Source organism: Poecilia latipinna, unplaced genomic scaffold (assembly GCF_001443285.1).
Source record: "Poecilia latipinna isolate Pla-1442-1.1 unplaced genomic scaffold, P_latipinna-1.0 Scaffold739, whole genome shotgun sequence".
NCBI lineage: Eukaryota > Metazoa > Chordata > Actinopteri > Cyprinodontiformes > Poeciliidae > Poecilia > Poecilia latipinna.
The window spans coordinates 212,074-225,412 of NW_015113355.1; the positions used below are offsets into that span (position 1 = coordinate 212,074).

The window sequence follows — 13,339 nt, forward strand, 5'->3', positions numbered from 1 at the left end:
TTTGTGCCATTTGGTTCATTATTCACAAAATAATTTTTCTGAAAGTTTGTGATTTCTAATAATACTAACATGAATACAGATCTTATATGTGAAATGCCGCCACCCTATATTATTTCAGTTTGGTTTTATAAATGTCTATAAAATCGAACTTATAAATTGGATAAGACATTAAACATTGCACAATATGACAGTGAACTACCTTCATGTCTATGCATATTTTGCAAGAATAACAGCATCCAAATTTGAAATGCAACTTTATATTTGATTTTATATGATTATTCAGTGCTTACTCCAATTATCTACCATACACGTATCTTTTCATTAACTGTCATTTAGTGTTTTTACTGCTCAGATGAATAAACTAAACAGCTGTATTGACACTACTTTTTAGTAGCCTTCTGGGAAGTACTTTATGTTAAGTTGCAGTTTTTTATATTTAAAGTATTTATATTTAATCTCGGAATGACTGAATGAACAAATAAATGAATGGTTAGTCGCCAGCAAACACAAAACGGAAATTCGAGTGACTGAATTCGCTCGGACCTGGACATACTCTTTGAACATGGCCGCGCATCATTTGTAAGCCAGCAAGCAAGGCGCCGCACAAGGAAGGCGAAATGTACGCTTAATTTCGAGATAGAGACCCACACCGACCATGTGACTGATATAAACATATCAGAGGTGTTTCCGTACAAACACACACATAGGAAGAGAATAAAAGAGAGAGAGAGCGAGAGAGAGGTTTTCTTTCATGTAGCTTGTTCTCGATATCCCTTTATTGTTCAGTGTTGCCCTAATGATCACTATTACTATCACTAGAATTAACATACAAATAGATTCATCAAAGTTAATTGAATGGAAACTACAGTGTTAGCAACTACTGTTGCCTTGCAGCAAAAAGGCAACAGACTGGGCAAACTTAGCCTGTGGTTGAATCCCAGGCTACGTTTTTTTTTTCTGCATGAACTTTGTTAGTTCTCCGTGTACGTGAATGGGTTGTATAACAGGGGTGCAAACAAATATTTGCAAACAAACTAAGGACAAGCCCCAAACTGTGGAAGGAAGCGCAGTACCAGAAGAGAAACCACGCATGAAAATCAAACATTTTACGCGCCAAACACCTCCCTCGTCCACTTCCCCCATGACTTCAACCGGGCCAACCGCCGGCTGGCTGTAAGGGGGCGCACGTTATTAAGTTTTCTACACGCTCTCAGATGTCAGACTTTCTCAATCTGTCACTTTACTAGGTGGAGTTCCTTTAATGGACAAAGGGAAAACTGGACACCGCACCCGTTACTTTCTAAAAACATATTTTAATTGACTTTCCAATGAGTCTCTAACTTAAAGGCGCGTTGTTGTTACCCTTCCAACGGTCCTACCTGTTCGCCCTTCGTGATTTTATTTGACAGCGGTGGAGCGGGGAGCAACACCCATGCAGCCGTGTCAGAAGTTACAATGCTAACAACTGTTAGCTGCTGCTTCTGCTACCTCTCAAAGCTATGGTCCATCATTCTGACCTGAAACCTCCGGAAAAAACAGCGGCGGTGTGATCGCAACCGTTTTTGTTTTCACAGCTACAGGGTTTGCGTAGCTTTCTTTTTTTCTCCCTTTCTTTTCCCCTCTTCTCCCCCGTCGTTTGGAGACGAAGCTGTCACAGAAATGGGACTAACCCCGCTGGAATTCAGTGAGTGCTATCTGGACAGTCCCAGCTTCAGGGAGAAAATCAAGGCACAAGAAGCTGAGCTGGACAAAACCAACAGGTTCATCAAAGAGCTCTACAAAGATGGGAAGAACCTCATCAACGCGACTAAACGTAAGTTTCTAGTTTGTTTGGAATCAAGCTTTTGTTTTACTTAAGGGTAAAACTAACTTTATTCTTTTACTTCATCATGTTTTGATGAGGTGGCTCGACTGACAGTACAACTAGTGTTAATGGATGTAATCATGTTTATCTGATCAGATCAAGGCGTTGTCTTTTTTATTCGTGTCAGTATTTATTCTGTAACATGAAACTGAATTTCAAGCAATTATTAACTAACAGTTACAGACGCCATCAACTAATAGATGGCTGTTCTTAATCTAATCCTGAAAACTTGTTTAATATTTGTGGTACGCTGAGTGAAACGGCATCTTAAAGCTGCTGGGCAAATTACTGCAGAATAATCACCTTATAGAAAGTTTGTCACTTACTGGAGAACATGTCATGATGTGACTTTGTTTCTTTTGCTATTTTGTTGTAAATTGTTGTTAAGCTCTTCAACATCAGATCTACCCTCCCAAAAGTTCCCATAATTGAGGACATCATTAGTAACACATCAAAGCTTAGTCATTTTTCCAGTTTATTTGCTTCTTTACTTGTGTGCTTTAAAGCTGCTGCTTAAACCTTGAGCAATATGGGTCATCTGTTGAACTTAGCAACAGCAAAACTCATGAAAGTTCTTGGAATAGGACTATGGCAGACTGGATTAGAGTTGAACCAATTAGGCTTTTCCTTGCCAGTTGTCGTTTTTTATTAGTGTTTTGAGGACTACAACAATAAAACAAGTATTTGGTTCAGACGCAAAAGAAAATTAAGCATAATTTTGTTGCTATATTTTGTAAAATTTCAAACAAATCGGCATTGGCCAAAATCGGAGTGGGTGATTGGCTGGAATCAGTGCACCCCAACTTAATATTAGATTTTTATTAAACTCAAAAAAAAGTGCATGAAAGTACAACATGATGGTGCAAATGATGGAAGATTTTAGTGTTGATTCATTTTTTTCCCCCCATGTTCGACAGTTGATTACATCCTGCTGGTTTATGTTTATTCTGAGATGTCATTTCAGAACACACCAGAAGCAAAAAGTAAGAATAGTATGAGGTGATAAGGTCATAAACCATTTTTCATCCAGTCAGTTCACACTGTTGTGATGTCATTGACCCAAACATGCACAAAGCAGAATTAATTGCTGGGTTTTCTGGTGGAGTTTGCGTAAATTTGTACTGCCAGCATCTGCATTTCCATTGGCCCTATAATTGCACAATTTGGCATTTTGAAAATAAATGTGCTTAATGGAAACACAGGAATTTTGAAAAAACTAATTTTTTAATCAAAAGTTTTGACACTAGGATGAGGTCATTTTTTGGCCGCATCAAAATTTGTTTGCTTTACAAAACTGCAATTGAAGTATTTCGCATTGCAATATCAACAGTCAGATATTGCCACTGATGCAAACCACAAAGACGACGACGACAGGAAGTAGTTGGAGGATGATGGCATGGCCATGTTTTTTTTTTAAAGATATAGTGTAAATCTACTTAACCACATGTGATTCTAATTTTGTTTCTTTTTTGGGTAAGGTACATTTATTAATGTAGCACATTTTCAGCAGCAAGGCGATACAAAGTGTTTTACATGACTTAAAAGGAAATACAAAGAAATGAACAAACCAAAGGAAAGAGCAAAAGAAGAAAAAAATCTAATAATGTTGATCCAAAGTATATAAACTAGATACTTTTTTAATGGAAACACTGAAATTGTTTTTTTTTTTTTTTTTTTTACATTAGCAAAAAACTCCCCACATTTGTAATGGAAAAACAGCTACTGTGAAAATAAAAATGCACACCTCAATATCATCTTATACTGGTCCTTTACTGGAAAATGTCTTTGACTTTTCAATGTTCTCCAACCCTGATCTTCATGGCACACTACCCTGGACGTTTTAGACGTTTTCCTGCTTTAACAGACGTCATTCAGATGATCACATTTCAGCAAAATCCTGTTAATCAGCCATCACTTGATTTAAGGTGTGCTGACACTGGAAAACATCTAAAGCATTCAGGGCAGTGTGCCACCAGGACCAGGGTTGGTAGTTTAACCTGTTTTGTTTTTTTTATCGTGCATGGAAAAATGCTGGAAAAACTTGGTGGCTTGGTCTTGCCCTACGTATCCTGGTCTGTTATAACCTCAAAACATCAGCCGTGCTTTCTTCTGTAAAACTTTCTGCAGTGTGTCTCCAAACATGTGACTTATGATTTTCATTTTGCCTGAAGCACAGCATGCAGTCATTAAGTGAAATGTTTCACAAGCTTGCAATGTTCTTCGTCACAGAAGGTAATTAGGGATGTTAGTATATTTTACTTCATCATGACAGAAAACTTCACACTGACACCATGACCTTGGTATAGATATAGATCTCTTTAAGCACATGGACACTCTCTGTTTTATCAGTTAGTTTTGGTTGAACTGCAAATATATCGGCTTTTACAGCTCAACAACAGTTAGACATGAAAGCATAAAAAAAAAAAATGAAGGCACTCCACTTTACGTGTAACCTGTTTATTTCAGAATCTACAGTCACTTGCGTCATTTTTTTTTTTTTAGATATTTTTGCTTCCCGTCACTCCTTCAGCAGATGATCCTTTGTTACTCCTGTTGAAACTTGATTAGGAAATGTTCAGCTTAGCCTGCAGCAGCTGTTGCTCTTTTTCAATCATCCAATTCTCCGCTACTAGTTGCTGTTTTCATACTCAGCATTCTCAAATTACCGTACATGACTTCTTATTCATTTTGTATGACACATCATTTCAATTTTAGAGTAATTTTATTAGTGGAAGGAAAAAATGGTGGCAATTGTGTTTTTAACGTTCTGAAACTTTTCATGTTTTCTAATAAAAAAAGGTGTTGCATATCATCCGGACACTATTTTATTTACTCGCTATAACCATTACGAACATTTTACATTCCTTTTGCAGCAACATGCTTCTTCCAGAGGAACCCCCATGGAGTGATACGGCAGATTTTGGCTGCCATTCACAGGTGGATTCTGATATTGGTTCAGTGTGTTTGTGTCAGACTGTTGCATAGTGTCTCGTTTCAGGAGGACATGCCATGTCTTGCTTTCCCTGCTGTAAAGGGCTGTAGCTTAAATATGTAATCCCAGCTTCCCTTTTTTCTTCTTCTTCTTCCGTTTTAAGTGTTTCCAAAAATGTGCCCTATGATATGCCTCATCTTCGAATTCTCATTAGGTTTGTGAAAGTTTATGAGAATGTCGGTGAATAGGAAACTCTGGTCATAGCCTCCCACTGGGACTATTGCAAAATCTCTTAAAGTTTCAGGAAGGAACTGATGTTCATCTTCTTATGTGCTGACATTAAATTCTCTGTGTCAGTGTTGTTGCCAAAGCTGAGACAGTTTCTCTAAAAATGTCAGAAACATTGCATTATATTGTTTCATTGCTCTCATGGTGACACATTTGTCGTTTTTTTCCCCTTTCAGTTTAGCAGCTGGAGCTTTCGAAATAAGAACTGCATTCTCTTTTAGTTTTGTTTTTGAAACATTAATAGATAACAAACCCTTAAGCAATGCATCTTATAAAGAAACAAAATCCTAATTTTGAAAGATGTGAACAAATTGTTTGAAGGTCATTCTTAAATCTGAAAAGTGGATGTGAAATCTTAAGATTTTGCAAATATGTACTTTCATTGCCACACACAGATGCCATGAACATCTTTTGTATGGCAATGGTGAATGTTTTGTTTGCTTCCAGATGATGTCAGGTAGATTTTTATTGAATAAAACTGGAACCCAGATCGGAACCTTTTTAATATGTTAGCATTAACTAGAAATATCCCTCCTTCATTACCCACCCAATCAGCAACTCTTCCATCCAACCACTTTACAAACCTAGTTTGACTAATCACATGTCCACTTTATAGCTCATTTTACTAATTATCTACCTACTTTACAACCTGTTCAGTTAGTTTGTCCCCTTTCTTTCACCATCCGTTCAGCTGATTGAGCCACCAGCTCTACCAAACAGTCTATTAACTTTGCCCAGCTTGTTTTTTCATCCACTTTGCCTGCCTCTTTACCCTTTGACCTCCCATCTTCCCACTTTACACACCCATTTAATGTTCATCAATCAGCAATACCCCCATTCACCTGTTACTCTCTGTCCATCTGCTTGAGCCACTCACCAGCTCCCTTTAACTATTAAACTCCACCTGTGTTAGCCATCTGTTTTGCTGTGTAAGCCTCCCACCTTTAACTATACAGTCACCCACTTTACATAACCTCTATAATGTCCTCACCAAACTTCATAAGCTTCTGCAACTCATCCACTAAAGATGGAGTTTTAGAACAGCTAACATCAATCCAAATGGCCAAAAATTGCATCCAATTCAACACAATATTTTGATCTACCTTCCATTTACCTATTTAACCAAGCCACTTTAATATCTTAATCCAGAAAATACTGAATTATTCTCCATTTTTTACAGTATATTGTCAGTTTTAGTTTTAATCTCCACACATTTTTAGACAGATAATAAAAAGTGAAAGACGCAACCAGAAGTTTTTATAAATGACAAATTTCATAATGTGAGGGTTGTAACACACATATTGAGTTTTTTTTTTGTAGTCCGCTGTCCCTTTTCTCTCCTTTTTTTTTAAACCTCTGTTGGTTTTTAGGTTTTTCACACATCCTAGTCGCTGCTCAACCATGAACTCGACTCGCATCCTCATTCAAAATTACTAAAGGTCTTTCAAAGCAAATATTTGTAAACATAAGTAAAATACTCACATTTAAGAGCAAGAACTGAATGTTTAACCTCTTCAACAGGTTTTAACATTTCTTTCCTCACAGGCTGGGAAGTTCATAATAAGTCTCTTTCTTTTAGTGAATCAAGCCTTGGGTCATTTTGAGTCGAGTATAAGCAAATAACAGTGTTGCTCTTGCACACACTCGGGGTGGAGCTCAGCGCCAGCCTACCTGCCATGTGGACATTGGTCCTGCTGTAGAGTCCCGTGTGACCGTGTTGCTTCTCCTCTGCAGAGATCATCCAGATTAACAGAAAGGTTCCTCCTTTAAATTAATGCTATAATTTGCATGTTCGGATTGTTGCAATGTCACTGCTCGTTTTTTATTGGTGTGGTTCTCTGTTTCCGGACATTTTTGTTGATTAAAAAATAGGTTAAAGTGCCGAGCAGAGAGATAAATGTGTTGATCTGTGTTCCTGCAGTAAATATTGACTCATTTCAGGGCTTTTGTGAGTGCAAGACCATATTTGCATGGTAATGTGTTTCACTTTTTGTTTGACCTCAGAGCGAGCTAGTGTTTGGGTAGCGAGAAGCAGAGCTGTTATCTCCCTCGGCTGCCACAGCTGAGAGGATGTCCCACTATGGAAAGTCCTTGGTTGTGGGAGGAAACTTTGAAACCCGGCCCTGAGCCAGAGAGTCGTGACATGGAAGTGCCCACTTGTACAGAACGATGCAGATGGGCTTCTGTTTCACAGGGTTTCCTCCATCCCCTGTCTTTACCCTTTCATTGTTTTCTGAAACCAACATATTATATATATATATTTTTAATGCAGTAATATCCTCATTAATAGTTTGATGTTGCTCTTTAAGGGTTGTTATTGCTGCAATAAAACCCTCAAGACGACATAACAAATGATTGCTGTCAGGTCTGCTTCTGGACTTTCTCAAGAAAACTGGCAATTTATTTAGTGGATTTGTCTCTGTAAAGGCCGGTCATGCGATGGTCCCCTTCTCCTTGGCAGACGGGTTTAAGAGTAGCCTGTCAGGGTGTGCTTTGGCAGCCTGCTCCTGTCTGTAATCACATTACTTGCTCTGCCAAAGAGCCACATCACAATCTTTCATTAAAATTGCATTAGCTCAAGATGTGAGCTCATTTGGGAGGAAAGGATTTTATCGCTTTCTGCAGAAAGAAGCCCTGCTGTTTTTTTGGTGCAAATGTGCGCAAATGTTTTGCGCACATTTGGCATGTTTTCTAAAATCAGGATGGCGTGTTTTCTAAAATGCCATCCTGATTTTGTAATCAAACGCCTGGTCAGGGCTAACCGGATGCAGCACTCTGCAGCCTCTCCCTGCACACTTGTTTTGAGGATCAGGAAGCCATGAATGAAGTAATGGATGTTTAGTGGGCAGGGAGCTGAGGGGGTAGGGACACGGTGGGAGGGGATGTTCGAGCCGGCTCTGTCCGGGCCAAAGGTTGGAGTTGAGTGGAGCAGAAATTCAGCCTGGAAGAGATGGGGAGAGTGAAACAGGAAGTGCTGTGGAAAGGCCACTGTGGAAACACAGAGGGCAGCTCTGACCTCAGTGGCAAATCTGATCATGCTGTAAGAAATCATAACAAACAGCCCGCCTACTAGTGCCAATTAATACACTGCGGAGTATTTAATAGCGGCTGCTCTTTGACACGGACTTGCATTTTATGTTTGAGGTTTAGGAAAAACTTTGGTGGAGCATCCATTACATAGGATGCCGTTTCCTGCTCTCAGAGCTGGACATTATGAAACGATGGGAATAAGACACTACACCCTCTTTCAATATGTTGGATTTTGCAAATTATTTCTAAAACTCTGACCTTTACAGAGTTAAAAAGTTAATGTCAAGAGAACAAAACGCGCAGCAGATTTGACCCTGTCAGTATTCAATAAGCAAAGATAAAGCTAAATTAGACCATAAAACATGTTTGGAAAGAGTTAAACACTGGTTCAGTAACTCTAGAACCACCTAGATTAATAACCTGACATATTTGAGTTTATCAATATGTCAGGTTATCATTATGGAGGGAATTTAGTCCACATTTTTATATTACTTAATTTTCTTGAGGATTGTGGGAGTTTTTTTGTTGGTAAAACTCTTTGAAGGTTCTGCCACAACGTATCAAATGGATTTTTATTAAAATGATAATGTTCTGATACGCGAGGCATTTATTGATGAAAAAAATAATCAGAGTTCTTAGTTTTTGTTAGATCTAATAAGTAGCAAAAAGTCCTCGTTATCTGACCTGTTCACCAGTCTGAGCCAATCAGAGAATGTTTTTGTCAGATTGTTTAATGGAGCTGTGCTTTTTAAGGCCTGTGGTGTTTTTATTTAATGGATCATTTCTGTGGATTTAAATCTTAAGGTTAGATTTTAAAAATTGCAGAACCATTTTTTGTGCCCCGAGATGTAAATGCTTGGTGTTGAAACCAGGTTTACTTTCTTTTTCTATAACTATAGTTTCATAAAACAAGTTTTATCATCACTTCAATTCTGAAATATTTTTTTTAACCCCAAAGGAAAATTAAATGTTGTTGTAGCTCATATTGTAAATATTATTCCAAAATGTGCTGCTGGGTTTACTTTGTAACATGGCTACAGATGGGGAAAGTCTCGTAACGCTGTTGGTATGAGCAGACGGGCATAAATCGAAACGTAATCAAAGCACAATGTCACAGCAGGCATGAAGAGAGAGCAGAGCATGTGATAAATAACACTCCAGGCTAGAACTGAACTGGTATGGGGCATTCATTTAGCATCTGCTCTATCTGTTTACTGTCAATTCAACAATCAACACAAAACAAATCACCACGTCCTGTTGTTGTTGCATAAAATATACAATCATGGTTTGTAATTTAAATATGAATTAGGTGGTCTATGCAACATTTTGTTTTGCTTTATCAGTTTGCCTGTTGCACTGTGAAACATTTACTTCATCAACTTACTTTTAGAGCTTAAAGCTACACATTTTAGTTAACATTGATTTGGTATATTTCAGTTTTTATCAATAAAATCCATCTTCTGTTGTAGCTACTAGAATGTGAGTGTATATGTCAGAACCCTCTTTTCTGGGAAACTAATGTTTAAGTGAAAAGTGAAGACTTGGGGCTGTTTTTTTAGAGGAACGTTGCTTTCAGTTTCAGATAGAGACGAGGTGGGGTCTGTATGAGTCATGCTTCGAAGCCTGGACTCTGGGGCCTCTCTGGTGTTCAGCCTAGAAACTAGCCAAGTTTGACAGTTCCCAGGTTTACTCCGAAATACCTTGCTTTAAAAGGCAAAAATCAGAAGAAGACTTTGCCTTGAACTGCTGTGTGCCCTGGAGTGTGTGGTATTTCTGTCTTGTAATGCTTCTTTTCTCTTGGAGAGGCTTTCCTGTCCATCTCTCGCACATTTGTGTTTATGTCTTTGCAGTTGCTGTTTCCCCCTGCCCTGCTTGTTGTCTGATTCTCATTATTGCTGGAGCATCATAAAAATCAAGTAATGTTCATTCTTCATGTTTTATGTCATAAGTTTCATTGCTGGGTTATATTTTAACAGTCCTCCCTGGTGCAGTTGGGCTGTTTTGTGCACTCTGGGCATATGGCTTTCATAAAGAGCCAGCATGTTTATCCATTTACATAAGTGTTGTTGGAATGCACTTAAGTCATGTTCAGAGATGTAAAACTCAAACCTGTATTTGATAAAATAGAAAAATAACCATGTTTATTTATAAAAAGAATGCCAAAAACACAAAGTTGTTCTTTGTTTCACCATAATGACAGCAACAGAAAAAAACATATTGCCTAATGTGTCTGTTCTGCACAATGACTGAACTGTTCATGAATCTCTACAAAAAACTGGCACATTTCAGCAACATGGCGAGTGACACATAAACGTGTTGATTCACAATCGTGTGACATTTAATTTTTTTTTTTTTTGGCAAAGTGCGTCAGGGTTCAGTGTAATTATGTCAAAACATGTTTTTACCACGTTGTGAAGCAGCTGAAAGGTGGCTGAAACAAGGACTGTAATCACGTCTTCACACAGCATTACAATCTTAAAATCTGCCATGTGGTCTTTACAAAGTGTTGGTGAGATCTTGTACACATTAACGCAATGGGAACTCCATTGCACGTGATGGAGTGTGACAGTTTCCTGATTGTGTCAAGCAGACACAATAACATCCATAGTGACGTTCAGGTGGTTTACTATCATAAGAGGTTCTGGGCGGAGCATGTGGGAGAGATCAGCTCGTATTAAACACGTGGGACTCTGTGCTCTCTCGTGTTTGATTGGGAATTTAAAATGGGAATGACCATGCTTGCTTCCTGCTTTGTCTAAGACCTCATCCTCTATACGCTACAGTAGCAATGATCCAACTCATACAAGTACTGTAAGACTTTTTCAGCTGCTTTTCTGAGTTTAAACTCAAAGGCTACAACATGCTCTTCTGATGCTTTTCAACTCTACGCAGTTTTCATGAAATGACAATTGCGTAGATGCTTTGAATGCTGTAAAGATGCTTTGAATGCTGTAAAGCATTCAAAGCATCTTTACAGTAAAATCACCCATGCATTCAGACGCTGATGACGGCAGGTAACTACATTGTAGCCACAGCTGCCCTGGGCCAGTCTGAAGCGAGGCTGCCATACACCAGTGATCGCCACCATCAGGCAGGATAGGTGAAGTCTTCTCCAAGGACACAACGACAGAAACGAACCGGCAACACACAGATTGCAGGACGGACTTGTACCTCATAAACATTTACCTGTTACTTTCTGATTTTCAACACAAAAAATGCGACGTAAGAACAGAGGTGAAAAAAGAGTGAGAGAAATTTCAAACATCATCAGATATTACAGATCCTGTTCACCACTACTTTTGACTTTCAAATTGCTTGATTGCCTTTTCACGTTATTTATTGACAGTTTGTCAAAAAAATGTGTCACCTGTTTGTGTGTGGCTGCCGTCATTCCACTTACTGTGAATAAAACGATTAGAGGAGGCTCACCTTTTATGGACTCGCCCATGCCGGTTTGGATTCCTGCTGTCTGTTTGGTTTGGATCCTCTTAGATTTACAGTCGCTTCAGATAAAATGGATACATCCATCTTTTAACTGCCTCAATAATCACCTCTGGTGGTAGACTTGCGTTTGCCAGAATGCTTTCTGTTGTTTAGATCGATCAGTAACCTTCACCAGGTTACTGATCTGGCAAAGGTTATGGGCAGAAACAGAGAAGATTTAGTGCAATATGTTTTATTATCACATTGTTTTATCATGTTTGTTATCTGTATGTAATGAATGAACGAATGTGGACCTTTTTTTTTGTCACGGTAAGATGAGAAAAATCCCAACTGATTATACTTGAAAAGAGTTGATTATATATTTATAGCCAGGCTTTTTGCCAACAATTCCCCTGAGGTAAAATGCGCTCACAAAACATTTCCTCTAAAAGGATATTTAAAGGCCTTATCAAAACACAAATACTTATAAATGCTGCAATACCAAAGCTGCTCTATTGTTAAGGAATCTTCTCAGCTTCCTGTACAACAAGAACTTTGCAGACCTGGCATTAAGCATGAGTGTTTACACTTATTTATTAAAATCTGAGTAAATATCACTGTTTATTCTTTAGATTCTGTCCTGGGAGGAGAATTAAATGATTTGTGACTTTGCACAATTCACTATAACTGGAGACTTTGAATGTACAACACCATGGAAAAACAGTCAATGTCTTGCTGGCAGTTCGGGCTGAAAATAATCGAAAATAATTTTTTTTTGAAATTTTTTTTCAAAATTGTTTCTGATGAGTACATTTATTTTTGCACAACTATTGTAATCAACAAAAATGCAGCTAGTAATGCCCTACCTTTTGGTTGTACACTTTAGGAAGCCTATCCTCTAAGAATTTCTACCAGGGCATAGATATGTGTCTTGTTTTGTAAAGATAGTCATCTTTGATTTACTGATTACTGTTGAATTCCTGAATACATCATGTGATTTATTCAGATGTCGTTACACTCACTAAGTTGTTTTCTGTCTACTTCTCAGCACCTCTATTATTATTTTGGTCTCATTTTGATTCATAGCCATTTAAAAAAATGTTGTGCATATAGACCTTTAAAGAATAATATATGCATTTTTATTCTATTTTTTGTATTTGATATGGTAAGCATGGTTTGACTTTATCAGTAACAGCCTTTTAAATTTTCAAATGCTGGAAGCATTCTCTTCACATGTGCACGTCACGTATGCATGTTCATTTTAAACAACATTTTAAATATTTTTGTGATGACAAGAGATATCCACATGATGACTCTTCTTTTTTTAGTGGAGTCGCATCAGGCTTGCATTCAGAATGCTGAACTAATGCAGATAATAATCCCAGACGACCTCTGAAGGCGTTCTGAGCGAAGCTGTCCTCAGTTGATTTTGGTTGTGTTAAAACTTGTATGATTAGATTACCCAAGACAGATGATTGGGCCAGGATTGAATGGGTACTTAAGAAGGTTTAAAAGTTATTACTAAGATAAAATCCACCCATCTAGTTCCAGACTCTGCCATATCTCACATGTTTAGCCAAAACAATGCTACTAAGAAAAAAAAAAATGACATTAAAAATAAATTGAAACAGTGGAATTATTTGTTAAAGATTTTTGACTGTAGCCAGTGTAATAAAAGTCTGTCAGTCCTGTAAACCAAAGTGGGATTTAAAGGCCAAAGAACATGAATACATTTGCCATGATATATATATACCGTGTTTCCCCGATAGTAAGACACCCCCGATTGTAAGACGTATCGGGGG

At 38.0% G+C, this 13,339-nt stretch overlaps 1 protein-coding gene across 1 annotated transcript in view; it reads left to right on the plus strand.

Annotated features, from left to right (window-relative positions):
- The first annotated feature begins 935 nt into the window (after positions 1–935).
- The window catches only part of arhgap10 (Rho GTPase activating protein 10), a 61,799-nt gene continuing 49,395 nt past the window's right edge, over positions 936–13,339 (plus strand). Inside the window, exon 1 of the mRNA XM_015045691.1 lies at positions 936–1,813. Within this exon, the coding sequence (XP_014901177.1) occupies positions 1,660–1,813 (154 nt within the window). The 5' untranslated portion in view covers positions 936–1,659. The remainder of the gene's footprint in view (positions 1,814–13,339) is intronic.